This window comes from Psittacula echo (genome assembly GCF_963264785.1).
Source record: "Psittacula echo genome assembly, chromosome: 5".
NCBI lineage: Eukaryota > Metazoa > Chordata > Aves > Psittaciformes > Psittacidae > Psittacula > Psittacula echo.
In genome coordinates, this window is record NC_137739.1 from 11,518,039 (window position 1) to 11,542,199 (window position 24,161).

The following is a 24,161-nucleotide window of genomic DNA, read 5'->3' on the forward strand; positions in this document are numbered from 1 at the left end:
AATGAGAGTCACTGTGTCAACTGTGTCATGTGGACATGGCATGAAGAAGCAGTCCTTATCTGGACCTACACCTTGCAAACTAGATCACTAGAGAGCCAAGCACAGCCCCTTGGAATTAGAGGGGCTAAAACAAGGAGGTTTTAAGCTTGACTATAGACATAGCCATAGCAGTCTAACTCTCCACACTCATGGGAGTGCTGTAAAAGAAAAGCTGGTGCTGCACAAGGATTGCAGCCCAGATCATGCCTGAGAGAGCTCCTTTGGTACAAGAGCAAGAACGCCCCAGATGGCATGCAACAATTTAGGATGATTCAGAAATCTGGGAACAAGTTAAAAATCAGAGGGAAGCAGAGCATTAACACAGTCCAGAGGAGGAAAAAAAAGCAAAACAAAACAAAACAACACTCCCCTTGTTCCTATCTGTCAGGAACTGCTGTCCCAAGAATAGCCTATTCAGAAACCAGGAAACTCAGAAAGCAGCAGGGAAGGGCTGAGTCATGGCCATCTGAAAAAAAAACAACACAACAAAACAACCCAAAAGAGATGGAGAGAGAACATGGACAGCAGCTGTCCTGCATCCTGGACATACGAGCAAGTCAACCCAAAACATACCAGCCAGTCTTTATTTTTAAAAGCTCTGCAGACACATGGTACAGCCATAAAAAGCAGTTGACCCTCCCTCTGCTCCTGGGAGGCAAACGTAGCCCTGGTTGAATCAGGCTAAGTTGGTGGTGCTTCCCAGCCAGGACATAAACTGCTCCCCATCTATGCCCTGATCTTTGCCTTTATTTGTTCCTCTACAACATTGGCATCCCAATATCACAAAGACTTCCAGGCTGGGCAAATGCTTTCTATAAGGGAAAGTGCAGTTAATTTCAAGGATGCGACTAGCAGAGGGTGAGGAGCCGTTTCCCTTACCCACACTGGAAGTGCACAAGATAAAGCACAACTTGGACAGGTTTCCTACAACAGCCGAGGAGAACACAAGCACTCCCACCTCGCAGCCAGCCTCAGCGCTGCTCGTCTCACCCCCAGTAAGGCCAGGTTATGGTTAAGTTTTGCTCCCCATGTCACAATCTGTGTTCTGTGACCTAAATGAAATCAATTTTACAATAATTCTTGCTGGGACAATAATCTTACCCATAATCTAAAAGATTATACCTTCTTTCCAGCTGTGGGAGGAAGTACATGGGATTTCTGAGCAATGAGGGCTTTTTTTTAATACAATTCCTCAGCGACTCCTTACAGAGTGTATCTTTTCAATCAAATAACTGTGCTTCAAAACATGTTTGGAAAAAAAGCCCTTTTGATTCATTTTATCTTGCACTGTGAGATACTGTCAGATTAAAGATGCCAAGGTAAGAAGCAGGAAGACCCTTGGAGTCCATCGCTGCAGGGAGCAGGCTGACCATGCCTGCCATCCCCAGACTGTGGCAGATAACCTGTGCTCACTTGTGACTGCACCTCATCCACCATGACATGTCTCAATAAAAGATTCAATTGTCAAATGATGTAAATCAGGGCTTCCTCTGTAAAGATACTTTCACCAGATACCATTGTGGGACATCAGTGATCACAAAACAGTAGGGCTGAGATCTGGAGCGAGGCGGGAAGTGCACTGTGTCTACACATGTAGCCCAATAGCAAGAGAGAGCAAGCCTCTCTGCTTTGCCTTTTTACATCTGCAAAGTCTTTTTAGGGAGTGGGCTGTATTTTTTGGCAGTATAAACCAGGGGGGAAGCTCAGAGAGCCTGACTTACCCCTCTGCAGTGGCCAAAAAGCCCCTCCCTGCAGCCTGCACAGGTTCCCATGTCTCCCACTGCCCATCCTAGGCAGGGCAGGGGAATGTGTCCTGCTGAGAAGGCAGCTCCCGCAGACCTAACCTCATCTCTGGGACTTCCTGGGATAACTGCAATGCCTTCACACATAGACACAGCCTTTACACTAGCTGCCAAAATGGAGCTGAGGGAAACTGTCCCAAAGCAAGCAGGCTCTCATGGCTCAAATTGCAAGTAAAATTACTTCTCTCTATGACCACACAATGCAAGGGGATAAAAAAAGATGAAATGTGGCTAGAGTATGGGATGTGCACATCATGGTAAGATGTGACAGATGGAATTTATGATTGTAAGATGGAATGCAAGATGAAACAGTGTAAACTTAAAAGCTAGAATGCTCCTTCCAAAAGCACATCTTCCAAAACTGTTCATACGTAATCAGCCTGTTAGGGCAAGGTAGGGAAGATTTTCTTCCTAAATGCAGAGACTGGGTATCAAAGGGTTGAGGACATACACCATAGGGAATGTACCTGCACACTGGTTCAGGGCAGAAGGAGCACCATCTCAGCACAAATGTTTTAACTTAAATTCTCCTAATCCGTAAGAGAACTGAGTATTATTCCATTTTCTTATGTATAAAGGAGGCAAAGGAAACATAACTACTACTAATGCAGAATTATTTTACTAATCACAATAGGTAACAGAGAAATACATGACTTAAGTTTCACGGAAAGCCTCAGCTCACTTCATTCTTTGATTCTCTTGGGTTTCACCATGTGAAGTTGAACACACAGAGCCAGCAGCTGTTCTTCTCAATTCCTAAGATGCTAATTACATCGCCATCTTTTGGGGTTATTTCTTGTCTTTTCTTTTGCTAAATTCAGGCCTGCTAAGAGAGTTCAGATTAAACATAACTGCACTAACATGTGGCCTCATACAGGGGATGCAAGGCACGAAGCAGTTTCCTTCCTACCGCCATTCTTTACCTAGATCTTGGGACCAGCACGGGCCTCTCAAACAGCCCTTTCCACCACAACAAATTTTAGACTGCAGCCATGAAGCACCCCTGAGTAAACAAGCCCAAAGCAAAACTGTAACAGCCACCAAGAGTTTCCTTGAGTGTTTCATGCCTGAAAGCAAGCCTGCACCCCCACCCCCCACCCCAGTTCACAGACATTATACTGCTGAGGAAGTAGATTGTGATTTCCTACAGCACCTATGCTAATTGTGTTCCCTTTGATCAGAGGAGGAGATATGTCCTTTGCAGAGCCTGTAAAGATCTAACACTGCTCATGAAAATTGCACTGCTTCTCTCCACTTGCAGGACAAATGCCGAGTGCCGATTGGGAACAACAGGAAAATAGCCAGGTGAGTATCACATCCCAAGGCAGAAGTTGCTCATCATGTGGTTTTTTGAAGGAAAAAGAAGGTAATACACATCTGTGTTCACAAATGTGTGCACTCAGATACCTTGTTCTAAATCTTCAGGAGAGTTGGTTTCAGGCTAGAGTCTTTTGCCTGCGTAACAGTTGCAGAATCAGGTCCTGGAAGAAAATCCAGCCAAAACCCTCCAACAATTTGCAGAACAACTGAAGTTGCCACTGCAAACCATGACTTTTACTGCATCAGAGAGAAGGGAAAAGTACTGTACAGCTAGAATCTTTCCTTTTAGAACACCACCGACTGCTGCTAAGAGCCATGAGGCGTATCAGCATCTATTTGTTGTTTTCCAGCTCTCCTGTCCTCCTTGTTTTCAGCAGCTTTGCCTGTATCAGTCTGGGAGAACACCATCTTCTCATCACAGTTCAACAAGAAGTCGGCATATCTGCCTAGAAACTTGAAGGTATATTCTGCCTTTGTTGTTATTTTAACCTCCATATTATGCAAAGACCATTGCCTCCTTGTTTAATCTTGCAGCCAACAATCTTTTCCTTGGCTTAGTGCAAAGCTGAGTAAATGTGAGCCTGCACACTGGAAAACTACCACACGTACAGAGCCGTGGTAATAGCAGCAAAGTGATGCACAGCCTCGGTGCAGATCCTAGCAAAGAACTCTATTAAAAAGAGTTAAAGAAAAGTAGCTTTTTGCAGTCTAGGATATGCTCTCATGATTAAAGCAATTGGAAGAAATCAAATGTATGACTCTACAATGGTACCACAAACAGACATAGAACACCAAATTTCATACTTCTCTTTATCCATAAGGAAAAAAATAGCCTTGGATACGAGCTGATACTAGAAGTCTGTGTATCTCCTTCCAAACTCACTCATCCTCATACCGGAAGATCTTTGCATCACCACATCCTTTAAATATGAGTATTTATCTGCTAAATTTACATCTGAATGGGAAAAAAGAGTAATATTTTACATAATAAAGCTGTTTTCATCCTTTCTCTCACTATGTTAGTGAGTAACTGGCAAAAGGAACACTTCTGCAGATGACAATGGGCCAACTGACCAGTGTCACTTGGTGTCCAATGTGCCAAGGACCCAAAACTCCCTGAAACACGTACAGTGTGGGAGTTGTGGACAGCCTGGCCCCTGGCTGAATGCCCTTCAGCTACAGGAGTGCATTAGCTGCGCTTCATCCAGAAGGAAAGCAGTGGCCGTGCTTTGCATCACTGTGTGATTTCCCAAGCACAGAAAGCATGGCTGATTAGGAAGTGAGCTTCAAAACCATGCTCATAAACCAAAACAAGGCACTGACAGAGACACCCTCCCTTCTCTCATAACAGCAGCTCCAACCAGAACAAAAACATGAGGAAGTGAATTTCAGGTGCAGGACCTGTACAGGGAACACAACAAGAAGCTCAGCAACTCCCAAAACTCAGAGGGAACACAACAAGAAACACAACAAGAAACAATATCTGCTTAGGAAGGGCTCAGGTTCTGAAAGAGAAGCTCCCTCTCTGTTAATTGTCCCAGTCACACCCCTTGCAAGATCTTTTGGTACTCAGCATACAAACATGCACATCCCCTCTCCCATCACCTCCCTGAGCAGACACAGCACCCATACCACAGCAGCTGGGGAGGACTGAGCACGTTTACTCCACGTGGCATCACTCAGGACATCTGGGGACATTGCTCCATCACCCTACCCCTCCCTACAGCCTCATCCCCCATCTGTGCCCAAGCCACACCACTAGACAGCCTCACATCAGTTCCTAAAGTCCTCACTTCCCTAGCTCTAAGCAGGAATTCCTTCCTCACATAATGCCTAGAGAGAACAGCACAGGTACATCACTATATGCTCTCAGGGATTTCCTGGGGCACATGGACATCGCTACAACATTTAGACAGAGAAAACTTTGGGAAAGGGAAGTTTCCAGCCTGTGTTTTCCACACTGACCCGACCTCCTTTAGTTCCTAAAAATGAATGAATGACATACTATGGTTATATACTACACTACATAATACTCATTCTAATTTGCCTCCCCTATTGCCTATTCCAAACACACACTCCGGAAAGCAGAAAGGAAAACCCCATTTCAAGCAGTTTGAAAGGGAACAAACAGTAGCCTATGCTGCATATTCACAAAGCATTTCTCAGCTAGTTTTACATTCAGCCCAAACTCTCTATAATTACCATTTAAAACAGCTCTACTTAAAATCATTGTGCCCGACCTACTCAACCACCTGATGTTTTGGGCTCAGCCAGGAATGTGACAACTGCCAGTCTCCTCACCAGTTCTCACTAGTGCAAGCACATCTCCGAGCAGCTTTTCCAGCGACACCTCGGACCGAGGGGCACCCACCTGGGCTTGTAGTGACTTGGAGAAGTTTAACCTTGAGCATGACTCCTGCAGATGATCCGGAGGATGTTGTCATGGCTGTGTTCATCCCAGCCTGCTCCCCTGCACAGACCTGGAGCTCTCCCTGGGGTCCCAAATCCCATCCCTCCATTTAGCAGCAGCCACAAACCACTGTGGTCTTCATAAATTAACAGTGCTGCCTTAACAGCTCGTATGCTTTTGCCTCTCCAGTCCCCTGGGGAGGAAGAACCTAGGTCTCACCACTCTAATGGTTAAAGACCTCCCAGGCTCTCGCTAACGTTTATTCACTGGTATTTGTTGTGCTGCAGTACCCATCAGCTGAATGAGCTCTCCTCCTTTCACAGGGTTCACACTGTCACTGTGCTGATGGGCAATACCATCCCCGTCATCGTAATTTCTCTTTCTGCTTGTCAACATACCCAAGCCTCTTCCATTTCCTCTAAAATAGGCTCATCATTCCTGACCACTTAACGGGCAGTTCCAGCCCAAGCTCATCGCTCCCCAGCAGGGATGAGTGGAAACACACGCACTTGTACCTAGGCCTGGCTCCCTCGTCCCGGGGATCTGTCACGGTAACGGGTCCTATTTGCTCCTCTCATAACAGCGCTCTGCAGGCAGCTCCCCGCCGTCCTCTCCGCAAGCTGGGACAACGGCGGCGGGGCTGGAGCGCTCTCCTTACAGCCGAAAGAAAGCCTTTTCCTAAGTACACGACCTCACTTTCCATCCGATTGAATTTCACCCCGCGCCCTCTGCTCCAGCCCTCCAGCACACCCGATCCTCCCGTCCCAACCCTTCCCGCACTGCTGAGGGTACAAACTGAAGGTCTGTCTGGTTTTGGTCGCACGCTGCGGCACTTCGTGGCCGCTGCGGACAGCGGTAAAACCCAGTCCAAGTCCAGAGGCTGCCTCCCCCTCTTCGTGGCCCGTACTTCTCCTCCGCAGCAAGCGCTGCAGGCACACAGAGCACAGAGACCTTCCCTGCCTGGAGCCGCGCTGTCCTTCCTCAGCGCGTTAACCGGGCACTGATTTCCATCCCTCTCTCAGTATCAGCGGCGGACGGTGCAGGGCTTCTGCGTGTGTCCCCTCCGTGCCCAGTGTCCCCACGCTCCAGCCAGCCCCGCTGTCACAAGGCCGCCGCGGCCTGCCCGGGCCTGGGGGCACGGAGCCCCCAGTCTCCCTCGCCCGGCCCCCCCGCTCCCCGGGGCCCGACCCCCACCGCGGCCTGGCGGCGACGCACCTACCGGCTGTCAGCTCCCGGCTGCTGCTCCGGCACCCACCGGCTCCGGGGCGGGGCGAGGCGGGCAGCGGGCGGTGCCGGGGCGGGTCGGGGCCGTGCTGAACCCGCCGCGGGCCGGGGCTTGCTTTTCACGTGGGGCCGCTCGCGGCTGGGTCCGCAGCGCACAGCCCCCCAGCGGAGTGCGGCCTGCTCCCCCGAGCCAGGCCGCAGCGGGCCAAGGCCTGCTCCCCACGCTAGGCCGCAGGGGGACTGGGCCTGGTCCCGTCGTTCTCCCCCTGCCAGGCTGGCCCAGGACGGGGACAGAATGCCTTGGCCATCGCCAGGTAACGTCTCCTGTGACCTCACACCCGGGCTCCCACCAGGGGCCACGGCCAGAGGCGCCCCTTGGGCGACTGAAGGCGACATGAGTCTCACCATCACGCTGGCGGACGTGGCCTCCAGCGTGGCCAACGGCAGCAGCACCCAGGTCGGCAGGCTCTGCGTCCTCCTGCCTGGGCCCCCGGAGCACCTCCAGCTACAGGAGAGTGGGGAGGACGAGGGGGGTCTCTATCAGCCGCCGCTGAGCCCCCCTGGTGGGACCCTGGGCACCGCAGGCACCGCGGAACAGGAAATAGCACAGCTGAAGAGGAGAATTGAAGTGTCTGAGGAGGGGATGACAAAGGTGAGAAGCCATCCTCAGGATGGTGCTCGGCCTCGGCGGAGCACCAGTCACGTTGACACATTGCTGCTGATGTCTTGCTGGTTGTGCCCTACAGTGTCACAGCACAGTGTGCCCGCTGGTCCTGCTCAGCATGGCGTCCTGCCTCGCACAGTGTCCTGTCCTACACAAGCACCCTGCCCTACGTGGTGTCCTGACTTTGCCTTGTGCTGCACTACCGGATACACTGCTCTGGGTGGCATCCTGCCCCACACAGTGACCTGCCCTACACTGTAACATGTCCATGTCACGAAAACATGCTGGCCCAGGATCAGGGAGCCTGGCAAAGCATGCTCCAGTGGACCCAGGTTCACTATGGGGACTAACTAGAGAGCAGTGTTTTTAACACAGCCACTGGCCAAAGGTGGTTTTGGTCACTTCTCACCTGCCCCTGGGGCTCCAGCGGTACATGCTCTGAGATTTAAGTCTGTTGGGTCCCATCCTGCCCTGGCAACTGTGCTTGGGGGGCTGGGGTCACCCTAGGCTGTTCTTTCCCTTTCCTTTTCCCTTTCCTTTCCCCTTTCATTTTCCCTTTCCTTTTCCCCTTCCTCTTCCCTTTCATTTTCCCTTTCCTTTCCCCTTTCATTTTCCCTTTCCTTTTCCACTTCCTCTTCCCTTTCGTTTTCCCTTTCCTTTTCCCCTTTCTCTTTCCTTTTCCCTCCCTTTTTCCCTTTCCCCTTTCCCTTTTTCCTTTTTCCCTTTTCCCTTTCCTTTTTCCCTTTTTCCTTTCCTTTTTTCCTTTTCCCTTTCATTTTCCTTCCTCTTTCTTTTCCCTTTTCCCTTTCCCCTTTTTTCCTTTCCCACTTTCTTTTTTCCCTCTTTTCCCTTTCTCTTTTCTCCTTTCCCCTTTCCTCCTTTCCCCCTTTCCTTTTTCCCTCTTTTCCCTTTCTCTTTTCCCCTTTCCCCTTTCCTCTCTCCCCTGTTCCTTTTCCCTTTGTCTTTTCCTTGCCTTGCCTTTATCCTTCCCTTCCATTCCTTTCCCTTCCACACAGTGAGTGTCTGAGCTGTGAGTGACAGCAGTGCTGCCTTGCAGACAGGCTTTTCCCACGCCAAGGCAGAATGCTGTGGGAGACATCGCCACTGCACACGTTCAAGCTATTTGGCTGTTCAAGTTTAGGCTTTCAGTGGGGAACACAACATGTAACATCAATGCCATCTTCCTGGCTTGTGCCACACATTTCAGTGCAAGGATGAGTTGTGCCCTGCTGTTGTCTTCATAGGCAGCATGTGGGGCTGGCCCACAGCAAACCCAACACTTCACTGCCTGTGAGACCTGGCAGCCTCTGTCCTGTCCCAACTCACATGTTGTGACCCTGGCTTAGAGCACAAGCACAGAGCAAAGGGAAAAGGCTGCAGCACTTTGCCAGGGTGAGGCACTGGCACTTCGGCACCTGTCCCCTTCAAACGTCTTTCACTTCAGTTTGGGGGAGCTCCATGGGCATGGCTATGGGATGGACAGATGGCTGATGCTGACAGCTGTGTTGGGCCCAAGACATCCCCAAGCCCCAGTCTTTGCTGTGCACTGCTTTGCTTCCCGTTGTTCCATGTCTCCCAGAGCCTGTGGGGACCCAGCATCACTGACCAAACCTGTGTTTCCCAGGTCATGGACATGCTGCAGGAGATGCTCACCACCATCTGCTCCCTGAAAACCACCGTCGAGGGCTTCGAGGAGGAGCTACATCTCCTGAAGGACAATTTCCATAAGGTGCATGCACAGAGCTGGGACAGTTGCTGAAGAGCTCTCAGCAGAGGGGTTGGGCTCCCTGGGCACCTGCACGCATGGTGAGGTGCATGGGGTGACAGGGATGAGATCTGGAGCTCGAGCTCCCTCCCATGCTGAGGCCAGGCTGGGAGATGGGGGATCTGCCCTGGGGCCCAGGGGTGTCAGATAGACACTGCCTGAAGCCACGGCTGGGCACTGCCAGTCCCTGCCTGTCCCTGCTGATGCTGATCCTCACCATTCCCAGCCCTTGGAGATGTTGACCCCCCTGATGCCTCTGTTAACAGGCTGGTCTGGAGGAGATGCAAGAGCAGTCAGTGCAGCAGGATAAGTATAGCTGCATCCTGCAGAGCATCCTGGACCAACTGGTGAGTGGGGGGAGCCCTGGCAGAGGGGCTGGCAGCAGGCATCTGTGGCACTATGTGCAGAGACTCAGCACCCAGACCCTGGGACTGTCCCCAAGCTGCCTAAGGCCAGGCTTTCACAGATCCTTATGGAAAATACCCTCAAGCCTCCCAAAGGCTGCCCTGGTTGCAGCAACCTGCCTGGGCAAACATCTGGCCCCACAAAGGTTCTTCTGGCAGGGTCTGTGTCACCTTCCCAGCAGAGCACCAGAGCAGAGACATCCATCTGTGGGTGCCCTGGTATCCTGGTCACCAACACTGCTTTTGTCCCTCCTGCAGTGCCAGGAGGATTTAACCGTCTAGATTGAGGCCCTGGGAGGTCTGCAAGGCTGGAGATGGGATGGCACTGGGGGTGGGGGCAAGGTTTGGAGTCTGCCTCCCCATCCCAGGGGCTGCCCAGGCTCTCTCCTCCCAGAGCAGGGTGAAAGGCTGATTTCTCTCCTGTTCGCAGGTGGAGATGCGTCAGGAGCTGTCCCAGAGCTCTCTCCGCAGAATGCCCACTGGTGAGGTGCGTGTTGCTTCCTGGGTGCCAAGCTCCTTTGCTGGGGGCTGGCAGTGCTCCTTGGCTCTAGAATGGCACGGGGCTCTTCTCTCTCCCCTAAACCTCAGGGGCTGTTTCATTTCAGAAGCCCTCCAGCTGGGAGCTCAGTCCTGAAGCCTCACAGGAGCTGGGCCAAGAAGCCTCATGCAGGCTCAGCTGGATGCTGGAGCAGCATGAGACTGTGGAAACCCATGTCAGTCACCATGAGAGCCAGCTCCAGCAATGTGGTGCGCACTGACATCCCCACCATGCTGGGCCACCATTCTGGGTTGTGCAGCCAGACCTTTGCCAGCACTGGTGGATAGTAGCACCATACTCAGCCATCCCATCTGGGTCCCCAAACCACTGCAGCCTCCCTGTCCCTCTGCCTTGCTCCCAGCCACACTGGCATGGCTGGTGGGGACCAGCCTATGACATCCTAGTGCTGGCCAAATGCAGGTCCTGGCAACACTGTTGGAGGGACTCCACAGCCATTAAACAACCTTGGGTTTGAGATGGTGGTGTGCTGGGGGCCTGCAGGAGCCAGCGCTGCTGGGAGCAAAGCTTTGGTATCTGTTTTCAGCAGAGTCAATGACCTTGGAGGACATTGCTGTCCAACTGGAAAAGGTGCCAAGTGAGATAAACCACCGGCAGGATGGAGCAGACAAGGTGCTCAGCTGCCCAGCCTAGGGGGGGGACACAGTGCCTGAGGACCTGGGAGCTGCAGCCCTACACCCTGCTTGCCAGGGACACACTGGGGCATCTCTCAGGCTGTCCTCACTAGCCGCTCACTGGGGCCACCCATAAGCATCCCTTCCTAACCGTGGTCTTGTATCCACCCTGTTTCTCACCGAGGGCCACATTTGTCCTCCCCAGGGCCTGGATTTTGGCAGGGAGGTGCTGGACCAGGTGAGACAACTGCAGAAGCAGTGCACAAGGCTGCAGGAAGCTGTGGAGTGGCTGTGGGGTGACACCAAGGACACCCAGGTGAGCACTCGGTGGGTGGCTGGGGGCACATGGCAGTTGGTGGTGGATCACCCAGCCATGAGCATGGTGCTGCTGGAGCAGACCTTGGGTGTTGTGAGTAAGCAAAGGCATGCAGGAATGGTGGCAGGGCTGGGGATGCATAAGGGATTGCTGTCACCATGCCCTCCTCAGAAAGCAGACAAGGCTGCTCTGAAGACCAAAGCGAGCCAGGAGGAGCTGCAACATGCCATGGTCCAGCTGAGTGAGATGATGCAAGACCTGCTTCAGAAGATGTCCCAGATGGACCAGGACACGCAGAATGCCCTAGAGACGCTCCTTAACGAGATGGACTCCAAGGTAGAAGTGTCACCCAGAGGGTGGTAGGGATAGAAGGACGCACCAGGCCAGGGAGCACATCCCTGTGTGGGGAGGGTGAGCTCTCAATTTACCAGCACCAATAAATTATGATTCTTGTGCCATGGCTGACCCTATGTCCCAGTGTGTCCCCAGTGTCCCTCAGGGGCAGCAACATCCCTAGAAATAGGTCTTGTGTCCTAACGAGCTCCCCTGCCCTCCCTGCAGCTGGACCATGTGGCACTGGCTCCCCTGCAGGCACAGCTGGAGCAGGTGAGAGGGCTCATCCAGCAGTGCCTCTGCCACGGACCCTGCAATGCCGGCCGTGCTGTCGGCTTCAAGAGGTGAGGGCTGCTGCGTCCCCTCCTATCCCACTCTGTCCCATCCCACCTTGTCCCCTTCCATCGTCTCCTGCACTGCCCCAGCCCCTCCCATGCTGTCCCATCCTCTGCTGCTGTCCCATCCAGGCACTCTGTGTCCCACTCTGGCAAGGGGTGCTGGCCACCCATGGGACCTCACGCCATCCCTGGGTTGCTGGCAGAGCACTGAACAGCTGTACCTGTGTTGCAGACAGCTCTCTGGTCCAGTGAAGTGCATCTCCTGCAACAGACCCTTGGCCATGGCCCCAGCACTGTGAGTACTGTGCATCCCCCAGGACAGACCCCTACCTGTGTGTCCACTAGAGACCACTGCCTGACTTGGCCTTCATATCCTCACCTGCAGGCCCTTGGTGACCATCAGAAAGACCAGCCGGCTCCTCCAGCCCCAGCCAGCCAGCACCTCCAACTGCCTGGCACAGCAGCTGCCGGACAGGTGAGGCTTGCCAGGCACCACCGTGTCCCTCCTTCTCCCTTTGGGGTTCCTCTCCCTGAGCAGGGAGCACCTACGTTACCCTTCCTGACTAGGGCCAGCCAGGGCCCTGGAAGTTCTGCCAGGCCACTGTCCACTTCCACCTCCCTCATCACCGTCTGTCCCTGCAGACACCCAGCAGACTTCATCTGCAATAATGTAAGCTCCTTATCCATGTGTCCCTGTGCTCTGGAAACCCACTGAGCCCACCTGTACTGGCATGGCGGGAGTGCTGCAGGCTGGGCACAGCCTTAGGGCACCTCCAACCTCATCAGCTGCTCTTCTGTCTAGAGAGAAGTGGATATTCTGGGCATCGATGGGGTCATCTACAAGGGCAGGCTGAACTCACCGGGTACCAACAGGACCGCCACCATGGACAAGGACTTCTCATGTAGGGGATCAGCCCTGGGACATCGCATGAGCTCTGGCCAGGCTGTGCAGTCATGTGAATGTCCCACTGCCAGCGCCTGGGATGGTGCTGTGCCACTCTGTGGCAAAAGTATCAGCAGCCTCTCATCAACCTGTGCTAACAGTGCCTCTGCTTCTCACCTTGAAGCAATGAAGAACCTGCAGACCCCCACCCGGCAAACCACAGAGAAGACGGTTCGCATCCCCAAGTATGGCAGCCACTATGTGTCCCCATACTCACGTGAGTGCCCATCCTGTGTGTCCCCTGGGCCACCAGCCCTGCTACATAGCCCCAGCCTGCTGCTGAGTGCTCCCGGAGAGGCTCCCAGGGGTGTTGCTGGGGGTGCCATGCCCCATGCAAGGCTTTCTGCTTTGCAGGTGCCGCCATGCAGATGAAGACAAGCTCTCGGGGGGGCTGGCGGCAGACTGCCATGGGCAGTGGCAGGACTTCAGGTGTCTGAGCTGGCCAGGGGCTGTGAAATGGTATGGGGATCTGGGGAGTGGATGGGCAACACCAGGGCCTCGGGGAATGGGTGGGGTGAGTGCCACACTGCCCTGGCAGCTGCTCTTTGTATGAGGTAACACTGCAGATCATAAAGATGCTCGCTCCTCCATTGCCTCTCCTGTGCGGTTCCTAGGCTAGTGGGGGCACATGAGACCTCCTTGGGCTCAGTGACCACAGCCAGATGCTTTTGGGCTGTGCTATATGCCCATGAGCTCTCTCATCAGTCAGACGTCCAAGCGCACAGTCTGGGGCTGGGTTTTAGAGTCACAGAAGGGTCTGAGTTGGAAGAGACCTTAAAGCTCATCTAGTTCTAAACCTATGCCACAGACAGGGACACTTTCCACTAGACCAGGTTGCTCAAAGCCCAATCCTATGGCTCCTGGTGGTGCCAGTCCAGTCACAGGCAGGCTCCCCTTCCTACCACTCAGGTCTCCATGCAGCTTTACCTGTGTTTCACAGGCAGGTGCTTCCCTCAAGGGCTGGGGACAGATCCCTTCTCTGTCCCCTGGGTGGGCTCTGTCCCTTACTCCCCATCTCATGAGCCATCCCCGCTTCCAGCAGGACTCCACACTGGCCTCAATGTGTTCAGGCCACCAGAATCAGGAAACAAGCTCTTTGGCCCCACCTTGCTCCATATGCCACCAGCTTGGCCCAGTCCACCTCAGTGGGGCAGGACTGAGGCACACAGATCCGCCACAGCCCCATGCAGGGAAGCTCATGAGGGCTAGCACCAGCTCCAGCCCAGGTGAAACCATCACTCCTACCATATTTATTTTATCAACGCAAGTAAGAGATTGAAATTAATTACTGACTGGTGAGTGCAGGGATGCAGCCTCATGGGGAGAGGGCTCAGCAGGGAGGGCAACGCCATGGGACTTGGCCCATCATCCAGTATACAGGGAATAAGAGCCAGGTCACAGCAAGACACTCAGGATCTGTGGATGACAAACAGGGAACCTGAGCTCTCACTGCAGCTCTGCCATCAGCCCAGCCCTGCTCCTGGTGGGGTCTCACACCCACAACTAATGTGGTGGGGCAGATCTGGGCTGGCTTCTGCTGGGGCTAAGCACTGGCATGCAACTGGCCAAAGGTGGCTAGCAGTCACTGCAGGTTGGGACAGGCTGTGTGGAGCAGCACACACAGAGCACAGTGTGGCCAACCCCAGCTCAGAAGCACAGCACACGCAGAGCCACTCAGAGAGGAGACCCTGAAACATCCCAAGCCCAGGCTAGCCTTCCCTGCATCCCACTGCTGCTGCAAACGAAGCAAGGACACAGGGTTCAAAGCAGAAGAGCGTGTATTGCAAGCGGCTGCGGCGTGTCCAGAGGGGCTTCCAGCCGCCCAGAGAAAAGAACAGAGGGGTTAAAAACAATCCCAGTCTCTAGGGTTACACTGTGTCATGCAAACAGCCCCGGGCAAACCCTATCCCAGGAGGGCAGGGGAGGACGTGCTGGCCCAGCTGGGCCACCATGGGTCACCCCCTGCTCCCCATTGTCCAGGCTGGATGAGGGGCCAGACGCCTCCCCGGGAGCTGGTGTCCTCCAGCCCTGCTCACCAGCGAGCATGGCACATGCGGGGCAAAGGCTGCGGCTGAGCAGGAGCACCCCTTGCTCTCTCCAGCCCTTACAAAAACCAAGTTGTGTGGGGCGTCTGTGTCTGCCCTCCACCTGCTCAAGTGGGGCCAAGGGATGGGGGGAAACACTCAGGGACAACCCACTCTGCCCAGTGGGGTGGCCCAGGGGACTATGAAGAAGGGACCTCCTCTGTAAACGTCACTCGCATGCAAACTCCGGTGTCCCAAGAGAGGAGGGGGCACTCCCTCCCTGAGCCCACAGCGGCAGCAGGGTCCCAGGTAGAGGGCAGCACCAGTCCCGTGTCCCACGCAGCCTCCTGCTGTCTTTGGGGAGCTCTGTTCAGCTCGAGGACAAGTAAAAACTACTTCAAACCAAACCCATGCAAGGCAGCTATTTGCTCGTGTGTCTCTGCGGCTGCCAGACGCCTGGCAGCGGAGTTCCTCTCCTCTTCGGGGAGGGGGGGGAAATAGATATTTATATGCAGGGGTCCCCGCCGCATTCACTCTCCGCCACGGCCTCATCTCTCTGCTTCCATGGTCACGTTGGCCTTCTGTTCTGCTGTGGCCTGCTGTGAGACGGCGGCTGGCCAGCCCGCGGGCTGCGCCGCGGCGGCCGGAGTCCACATGCTCTGCTGCTGGCCGGGGGGAGAAGCCGTGGGCCAGGCAGGGTTGAAGGCCCCGTGCTGGGGCAGTGGTGGGGCTGGGGGTGGTGGGGAGGTTGCCATGGAGGCCACGGGGCTACTGCTGTTGAAGCTCTCGGAGGCCTTGAGGCGGGAGAACATGGTGAGGGCATCGGGGAAGTTGGGCGGCGTGGCTGGCGTGTTGGCAGGAGTGCACATCTGTGGGAAGGAGACACAGGATCAGGCATGAGGGAGTCCCCATCATTGCCTCCCATCAGGGCCCAGAACAAGACCCCTCTGCCCCCACTGCTGCGGCTCAGGGGGCCCCTGGACCCATGCTCTGCTGACAATGTTGCTCACAAGCAGCAGTTATTTAAGACTGAATATTAATGCTGTGGTGAGAGCTCCTGTCAAGAGTGCACAGATGGGAACTGCCTGCCCCTCTCTTGCACCGAAGCAGGGAACCCTCAACTCCACAGCTCGCTGGTACTACCCTGGACCTGCAGCTTTCTGGCTCAGCTCCCACCCTCACGGGAGACTGGGCACACTCAGGGCCACTAGGCACTTCCTCTGCACGCTCCCTGCACACTCCATATCCCCAGTTGTCCTGGAGAGTCAAATGAGACCACGGCAGCCAGCAAATCCCTAAGACATATCTGCCCAAGCAGATTATGGGCTGCCATGTCCTGAGAGTTAAGGGACCAAGTCTGGGATTAGCTGGGAGAGAGCAGAGGCAGGCAGCACCCACGTGCATGCATGCTCTCTTGCGTTTACACACATCACACACTGCACATGCTGTGCTGGAGGCCTGCTCCAGCTCAGTCGCTCCAGCAAGCACAGGAGGACTCACAAGCATCCGGGCTGCAGAGTGGGAAACATGCACGTATCAGCATGTGTGTTTACACACCTTACAGGGGGGCAGTGCTCCAGGCTCCCCTGGGCTCTCTCTGCCATGTTGGGGCTGGTCTGGACCACTGGCCATGCCCAAAGCACCCTCCATGAGACATCCCTCTCCGAGGAGCAGCCCCAACCTCTCTGCAGGTCAGGGCAGCCCCAACCATGCTGTCCCACTGTGTAGAACAGGCTATGCCACCCCTATTCGCTCTCCAGGAAAACCTTCCTTGGCAGGCAGCTCTGGCAGTGCCTGGCCAGACCTCCCTGCCTGATCTGTTGGGGCTGTGAAGCAGCAAGCTGGGCATCAGCAACAGCCAGAAGCACCCACCAGCTGGTGCTGTGCCTCAGGTGAGTGCTGCAGAGGTGGGCAAGCACTTACCATTTGATGGTGGTGGCTGTAGGGGATGTTTGTTTCTTGGAAAAAAGCACTGAGAGCAGTCTGAAAAACAAAAAAGAAGAAAAAGATGATGTTACCACCAGCATACAAACTGGGCACCCACCTCATCCCTGTGCACAACAGCAGGGCTTTGCAACACCCCAAACATGATCCAAAACAGGCCCTGGGGGCTGCACCATGCCTGCAACCCCCATGCCTGCATGGGAGAGTGCTGCACAGAGCTGCTCCTGCATCCCCAAGCAGGCACCCGTGCCTGCTGTGTGCCTGCACTGTGGTGAGCAGCAATCACACCTATTTGGGATCACTGTGCTCATTCCTTACAAGCGACCACTGCTGGAGGGATCCCCAAAAGGCATTTCACAACTCACAACGATGCTCTGCAACCACTATGTGCAGGGAGAGGAGGGAAATGAAATCCAAACCCAGCAGGAACCAGTTATATGCATTTCCTTAACAGGACAAGATCACAGTCATAACAGTCACACTGGGAAATCCCCAGGGCTGGAGCTGCAACAGATAGCCCACCCCATACACCAGAGCATTTTCAATCCAGTTGCAGGCAGGGTATGGTTAGGACTGACATCACTTTGGTTAGCTTCCAGTTAAGACCAGTAATAACCAGGTAAATATGTCACATGCACAGGCATGTGAGAGGACAAGCAGGGAGGGAACATTGGGAACACAGGCTGCCCGGGAGGGCAAACACCCAGCCCAGGTCTGGGAGGAGCAGAGGCAGACGGCGCTTTTGGGGCACAGGAGACTGGGCTGACACAGGACCGGTGAAGGTGAAGCTGACTCCTGTTCAGACTTTTAACTCAGAGCTAGAAAACAATGGTTTTATTTGGTTGTAGATCAGAGTTGATAGAAATGTTAAGAGAAGCGGCTTGGATTTGGTTCTGGTTGGAGGAAAAGCCCCATTCAACATTCTCCCTTGCACCCTGCAGGTCTACAAGGCAGGATACAAGGCACAGAGCTGCAGTCAGGCGCTGCCACACCACCCAAGACTTTGCTCCCTTCCTGCAAGCTGGTGCCTGGGGTTACCCATGCTGCTAAGAAATAAAACACAGAAAAACCTAGACAAAGCAGAGGCAGGTTGTACCAAACACTGCGAAACTGCAGCAGCCACAGTCCTGCCACCACACACACTCCTGTGTCACACACAGGGATGGGATGAACAACAGCAAGGCAGATCAGCTTGCTGACCCGATGGAAAACTTCTGCCCCAAACACCCACGCTGGCAGCCCCTGGGAAGGTGAAGGGGCTGTGCCTGCACCACTGGGGAGCTGGAGAGGTGGGGCTGGCCATTGGAAAAGGTGTTTATGGTTTCCTGGCTGAACGGTGGTGAACCATCAGCCAGACCAGGTGGCAGCCAAGAGCGGTATCTGCAAACAACAATCCAGACCTGGGTGGAGAAAGAAGCAATTGCTGCTGTAGAGACAGGCAGCTCCCAAACCTCGGGGAGAGTGTACAACAGCCGGGCTGAGGAAGCTCTCCCCTGCAAAAGCTGTGCTTCTCTGTCTGCATTGAATAACACAGTACCCGAACCTTGCATCCAGCCAGGCTATGATCAGAGAGCCCTCAGCACCCTCAGGCAAGGCCCACCGGGTTTCAGCAGCAGCCATACAGCAGGAATTGGGTCTGTGGCCCTGGAGACCAGCTCTTTGAACATGCACGTGTCTAAGAATCAAGATAATGTCTAACGAGACATGGACATTTCTGAGGCAGCAATACCCCCCCGCTGCTACCCTTCGTCCTGGGTGAGGTCTGATGTCAACACCAACAGCCCTATCACTCAGACAAGAAAGGATTGTGATAAGAAAAGGGGGTAACAGCAAACAGGAAGCACGGGCAGAGGTGTGGGCACAGCCAGATACCATAAACTGATTAAATCTGCTCTGTGCTCCTGTTTTCCCAGTGGCCTCGTATCTGGGATTGTGCCATCAGCAGAGAGGGACAGAGAAGGTCCCCGCTGTCCACCTGAGCTGCCCACCAATTCCTGCTGATGCTGGGATGAAAGCTGTGACCTGCATGGAGGAAGCACTCCACCATCACAGGCCCCTCTGCCTAAAACATTGTGTCTCCTCCCCCCATCTGCCCCTTTCCAAGCATGGCAGAAGCAAGCCCTCTGCCCACTGCTCATGGGAAAAGCTGCCACCTCCCCAGGGACCCAGGACCTGCAGCAGTCTCACCCCAAGGAGGAGAGAGGCCCCTCAGTGGCACAGGGTGCCAGGGACACACGTGTCCCCAGAGCTGCTGATGCTTCCTGGTCTCCAGCCATCATCACAAGTGCTAGGGTAACTGATGCCACAGCAAAGCCAATTAATGCTCCTCTGCTTGAGAAAGAGCCTGAGACACTCCTGCACCAAAGGCCCCATCACCCATGTCACCCTGAGTGTGGGACGGGGACACACACCCACTCCCTGGCCACACTCTGCAGGGGACCAGGCCACTGTGTGTCCCCCCAGGATACAAACCAGGAGCTCTGCCTGAGGCAGATCACAGAGACCCTGCAGGGTGCCAAGAGGCACGTGTGGTGACCCAGTGTCACCAGATGGCTGCAGCGGCTGGGGGGGAGATCAATGCAAGGAGACCTGGGTGCTGCAGAGAACAAGCTCAGCCTGGAGGAGCAGGACACCAGCCCTCTGCAGCCACTCAGACGGGATGCCGGGTGCTGTTTGATCTCCTGCCCAAGCTGCACTCGAGCCTACTCCATCTCGACTGCATGTGTGAGCTGCAGCCACTGCCAGCAGAGGGGATCAAGCAGAAGAGAGCCCATGGTGCCAGAGCAGCCCTGGGGACACCCTGTCCTTGAGCCACAAAGAAAAGGGAAAGGAAAGCAGCTCAATGAAACACAAATACATCAGAAGAGGAAGTGGAAATCCAACCCAGACACAGCAAGCAGTCAGGCACCTGCTCCTCTTCTTCCCCACACACAATCTCATTACACTGAACAGAGACGCTTAGCATGAGGAAAAAGGGAGGAATGGGTGGTTTTTCTCTTATCCTTCCCAAGCAGCCCCAGGGGCAATCGGCGCATAACAAAGCCAAATAATACTCTTCTACCTGAGAAGGAGCCCAGTGCACCACAATGCAAACTCTGAGATGTCTCCCTGGTAGCCCGCTGGGTTTCAGGTACCTCCTACGCTCCCTGGCTTCTTCCAAAAAGCCTGCACCCACAGCCCTGGGGGCCAAGTGCCAGCCTTCACCCAGGGACACTCCAAGTTGCTTTCTTTGGGCTGTAAACCTGCCCCTGCCATCAGTCATGGCACTGCTCCAGTGGCTGGAGGGCTGGGATGGCCATTCCTGCTGGCACCCACCACTGCTGTCCCTGGAAGCATGGCAGAACTCATGATGCTGCAAGAGAAAGCCTGCCCTGGGTCCCTATGAACCAGGAGTTGTGGCAAGTGGAACAGGTAATCCACCCACTACCCATGTTCCCCAGGGACAAAGGGGATGCAAAACGAGCAGCTTTCTTGTCGAGCCCGAGAGCATGGTACAGGCTCTGATCAGTTCACACCGCATCGAAGGCAGCTGCATCCCAGTTTCCTGATCTGCTCGAGGTCATGGATCACATGTCTTCCTTCCAAACTCCAGGTCTGCCAGGGGCAGCAGGACACCATGCACTGCAAACCCTTTGCAGCCCCCACTAGTCACAACAGTCCCAAAGCACCACGAGCCCAGGAAAGTGGTCCCAAAACATCAGGATCCCACCAGCCTGAAGTGTTTCACAGTCACCTCCCTCTTGCTCCTGCCAGTGACCCAGCACCTAGTGACATGCCACAAGCAGTGAGCAGGGCACGTGCCCACGTAGGAAAGGTCCTGGGCGGGACAGATGGACACCAGGAGTGCCCCAGCCAGGATGGATGCACATTGCTGGGAGAACCCAACTCCTGCTGTTTTGTCACTGGGCCATCTAGCTTGCCTCAGCTCCACTGTGCAGATCACCTCACTCCATGGTGGTATTACAGACAGGAGCAACACCCTCAGGGTGCAAATGGGCTGCTCCAACGACACCGTGCCCCCGGAGCAGCGCTTTCAATGTGAGGAGACTGCTAATTTACACTGCCTTCACTCACACTGAACTTGCCCGAACTCCACCAGTTTACACTCGCTGCAGACGCAGGCCAGCAGCATATGGGTACTACAGAGAAAAACAAAAGCTTTGGAGTATCCAAAGCACGAGGTGGATGCAGGCCGGAGTCGGGAGACACCACCTCCCCAGCGCAGCTCCCCGAAGAAGGCATGCCCAGCGGCCATTTTGCAGAGGGAATTATCTGACCGTTGCACCAAGAGTGGGAACATGGTAACTGCTCATTGCAGCGTTTGTTTACAGCCCAGCTTCCTCTGAGTCATGTGAGTGCCAGGCCGGCAGCAGACGGCCGTTTGTACTTGTGCAACTCGCCAAACGGTGGCAAAGTTCTGCAGAGAGCCTTGGGGGAGAAAAGCTACAACTTTTGTCAGCCGCTTCCCAGCGCCTCTGCGACACGCGCGGCCGCGGTGGCAGCGGATCCCGCCCGTCCCAGAGGGCCACTGTCAAGCTGTATTAGTAAACAAAACCCCGAGCACGTTACACACGCAACACATCCACCGCCAGTGGTGCTCCCGGCAGCGGGCCGCGGTAGTAAACGGGCACGACAGAGGGGAACACCAGCTCGGCATTCCCTCTCGCTCCTGGCCACGCATGGCTTGGCTCCGAATGCCTCCTGGCCTTTCATTTAGCATCTGGGAATGCTGTGAGCGCACGCAGATCGCATGGCAATGAACTGCCTCCACGCCTGATCCATCCAACACATCGCGTTTCAGAACAACCTCCCGAGTGAGGCCCTGCCAGCAGAGCTCGTACCCACCCGGGGTGCTGTGGGAGGGGTGCCCCAGCCACAGGGACAGACACAAACTGAACCTCCCGATATCCACACCGACTCAGACCTCCTTCTGCATCGCAAAACATGCGCTACAAAGGTGCCATTAGCATCATATCCACCAGCTCCAGACTAGAGAGCTGCTGGGGCTGCACGAGGGAAACCCAAACCTATTTCGAAGGAGCTCTGCTTGCTAAGGCCGCGGTGCCGCCTGCACTCCAGCTCGGGGCTCTCTGGAGGCACAGAGCACCTGGACAGGCAGCGGGGCGCTCCCCACCCGCGGCGTTAAACCCTGTCAATACCCTGGAGCATCCTGCCTGAGAGCAAGAGCAAAAGACGTCTGGAACCAGGAAGGCTTTGACCTACAAAGTCTCCTCTCCCACGGCTCCCGAGGACTGACTCCCACGGCAGGGACGTGGGAACGGCTGGGACGGGGATTTCCAGCGCACGGACCCACACGGGAGGGCCGGAGCCGGGCAGGAGGAAGGGGCCGCGGCCACGCTGGGCACCCCCGGGTACCCCCGCCCCGCACCCACCCGCGCGCCGCCACTCCCCGCCCCCCGCGCGGGGCCCACGCGCTCGCGGCGCGCGCCCAAAACCCCCGCCCCACACGTCCCCGTGTCTTATCCCCCCCGCGGGCCCACGCCACGTGCCGGGCGCCGCACTGGGAGCGGGGATATGAGGGTCCTGGGGGGCAGACACACGCACACACGGGAACAGGCAATAGCGCGGCCCCGCAGGGCCCGGCCGGGCGCGGCCCACGCTCACCGCGCTGCACGAACACACCCGCTCGGCCCCGAGCGCTCGGCGGGGGCCGGGTCCCGGGACGGCGGCCTCACCTCGAACTGCCAATGGGCCGCCTGCAGCAGCTGCTTGGCCTGGTCAGCGGCACAGCCGGCCGCCAACACGAACTGGTTGATCATCACCTGGTGCTTGAGCTCGTCCATGGCCCCAGCCCCCAGCCGCCCGCCCGCCGCCGCTGCGCCCAGCCCGCCTCACCGCCCCCCGCTCTCACGGCGCCGCCACCATGGCGGAGCCGGCGCGGCTCACGCCAATGTTTACTGGGCACTGACTCACGGCGCCCGGCGAGCCCCGCCGTCGGCCGCCAGGGGCGGGGCGGGGACGGGCGGGGCTTGGGGTGCCGCTGGGAGTTGTAGTTCCAGCCCGCCCCCTCGCCGCACCGCCTCTCCTCCGCCCGGACTACAACTCCCAGCACCTCCCGCAGTGTTTGCGGAGCGGCCTCCGGGCGCCGGAGCGCTTTGAGTGACCCGTCACACCGACCAACCGCCACCCGCGGCTTGCTGGTACCTGACCGTATATGGTCAACAACTCCGCTGCCACCAATGAGAGGGCCGCAGGGGCGGGTCGGGGCCGGGGTGGGGAGGGTCACGTGGGCGGGCGGGGGGCTGCGGGCGGTGTTTACAGTCGGCCGCGTGCGGTTTCCTGTTGACGTGCGGGGAGCGGCCGCGGCGCGCTGAGGGGGGGAGGGGAGGTAATGGCAGTGTCGGGCCCCCGGCCCCGGTAACGTTTAACTGGGCGGGGCCGGTGTGTGTGCATCTTGCCGCCTCTGAGGTGTGCCCATCTCCGCGGCCTATCCGGGGCCGTCGCGGCTGCTTCAGCCCCGGGCCTGAGGTGAAGGGCGGGGGGTGGCCCCTTGGCTCCGGGCCCTTCACCAGCGGTAATAAATGGCGGGGGTTGTGCGGTCAACTCTGTAGGGCTGCTTCGCTGTGGCTCTCGCGGCCGCAGCACGTCCCTGACAGGCTGCCGAGGTGTAAGAGAAGAGCTGGCAGCGGGGAAAGGTTTTGGAGGGTGCTGAGGGGATCCTGGCAGCATGAAAGGATCCTTTGAGAACGGGGCATTGCCACAGCAGATGCACGCGGGCGCTGCAGTGCTCGGAGCGGGACAGTGGCGTTGCTAAGTACCAGCAAACGATAAGCAGGCAGGGACATGCAATTGAGTGGCCGGTGGGTAACAAAGCAAGGGAAAGTGGGGTGAGATGAAGGGAACCGCGGGGCTTGTGAAGGCCTCCAGCCTCCTCCACCTTTCCTGAGGGATTCTGGGCTCTTCCTGCAGTCTGTGTGGGGACTTGGCCTCACTGCGAGCGGTTTGTTTACTGACAAACTGATCCTGGTCAGTATTTCACATGCGGCTGCAGATATTTGTGAGCCATGAGGATTAATGGCTGAAGCTCAGGCAGGTCACGCGTTTGACCTGGGGGATTTGCAGCCTCTGCTGCTGGGACACACATTGCCCTGGTGTTGTCTAACTTTGACTGCCTGGGACACCTGCTTTAAGAGCCGTGGAAAGTACTCCAGGCCTTGGAGGATGTCGGGACCAAGAGGCTTTCCTTCTCCTTCACTGCTCAAAGTAAGAGTGCAGCTGTATGGCCATGACAGTGGGACACATCGAGAGGTGACCAGTCTATTTACAAGGTCAGGACAACTGCAAGAGGAGATCTGTAGCAAGCAAGGTGTGAATAGAGCTGAAAAACCCCAAATCTGAAGGATTATTTCAGTCGGAGATAACCAGGCATTTTTAAAAAACATGCAGTTGGAAAGGAGGAAGGCTGGCCCAGGCCCAGCAGGGCTTTTGGGGAGGGGTGCAAGCC

At 55.8% G+C, this 24,161-nt stretch overlaps 2 protein-coding genes across 2 annotated transcripts in view; both read right to left on the bottom strand.

The window, feature by feature from the left end:
• Positions 1-6,825, bottom strand: part of CDIP1 (cell death inducing p53 target 1) — a 21,396-nt gene extending 14,571 nt beyond the window's left edge. The window contains exon 1 of the mRNA XM_080619292.1: positions 6,791-6,825. The gene's annotated coding sequence lies outside the window, so the exon portion shown is untranslated. The remainder of the gene's footprint in view (positions 1-6,790) is intronic.
• Positions 6,826-14,488: 7,663 nt separating this feature from the next.
• Positions 14,489-22,610, bottom strand: UBALD1 (UBA like domain containing 1). Its single transcript, XM_080619485.1, has 3 exons — positions 22,393-22,610; positions 16,676-16,735; positions 14,489-15,621 (listed from the first exon to the last, which is right to left on the bottom strand). The coding sequence occupies exons 1-3, from the start codon at positions 22,498-22,500 to the stop codon at positions 15,301-15,303; spliced, it is 489 nt and encodes a 162-aa protein (XP_080475611.1). The 5' UTR covers positions 22,501-22,610; the 3' UTR covers positions 14,489-15,300.
• Between the last annotated feature and the right edge of the window lie 1,551 nt (positions 22,611-24,161).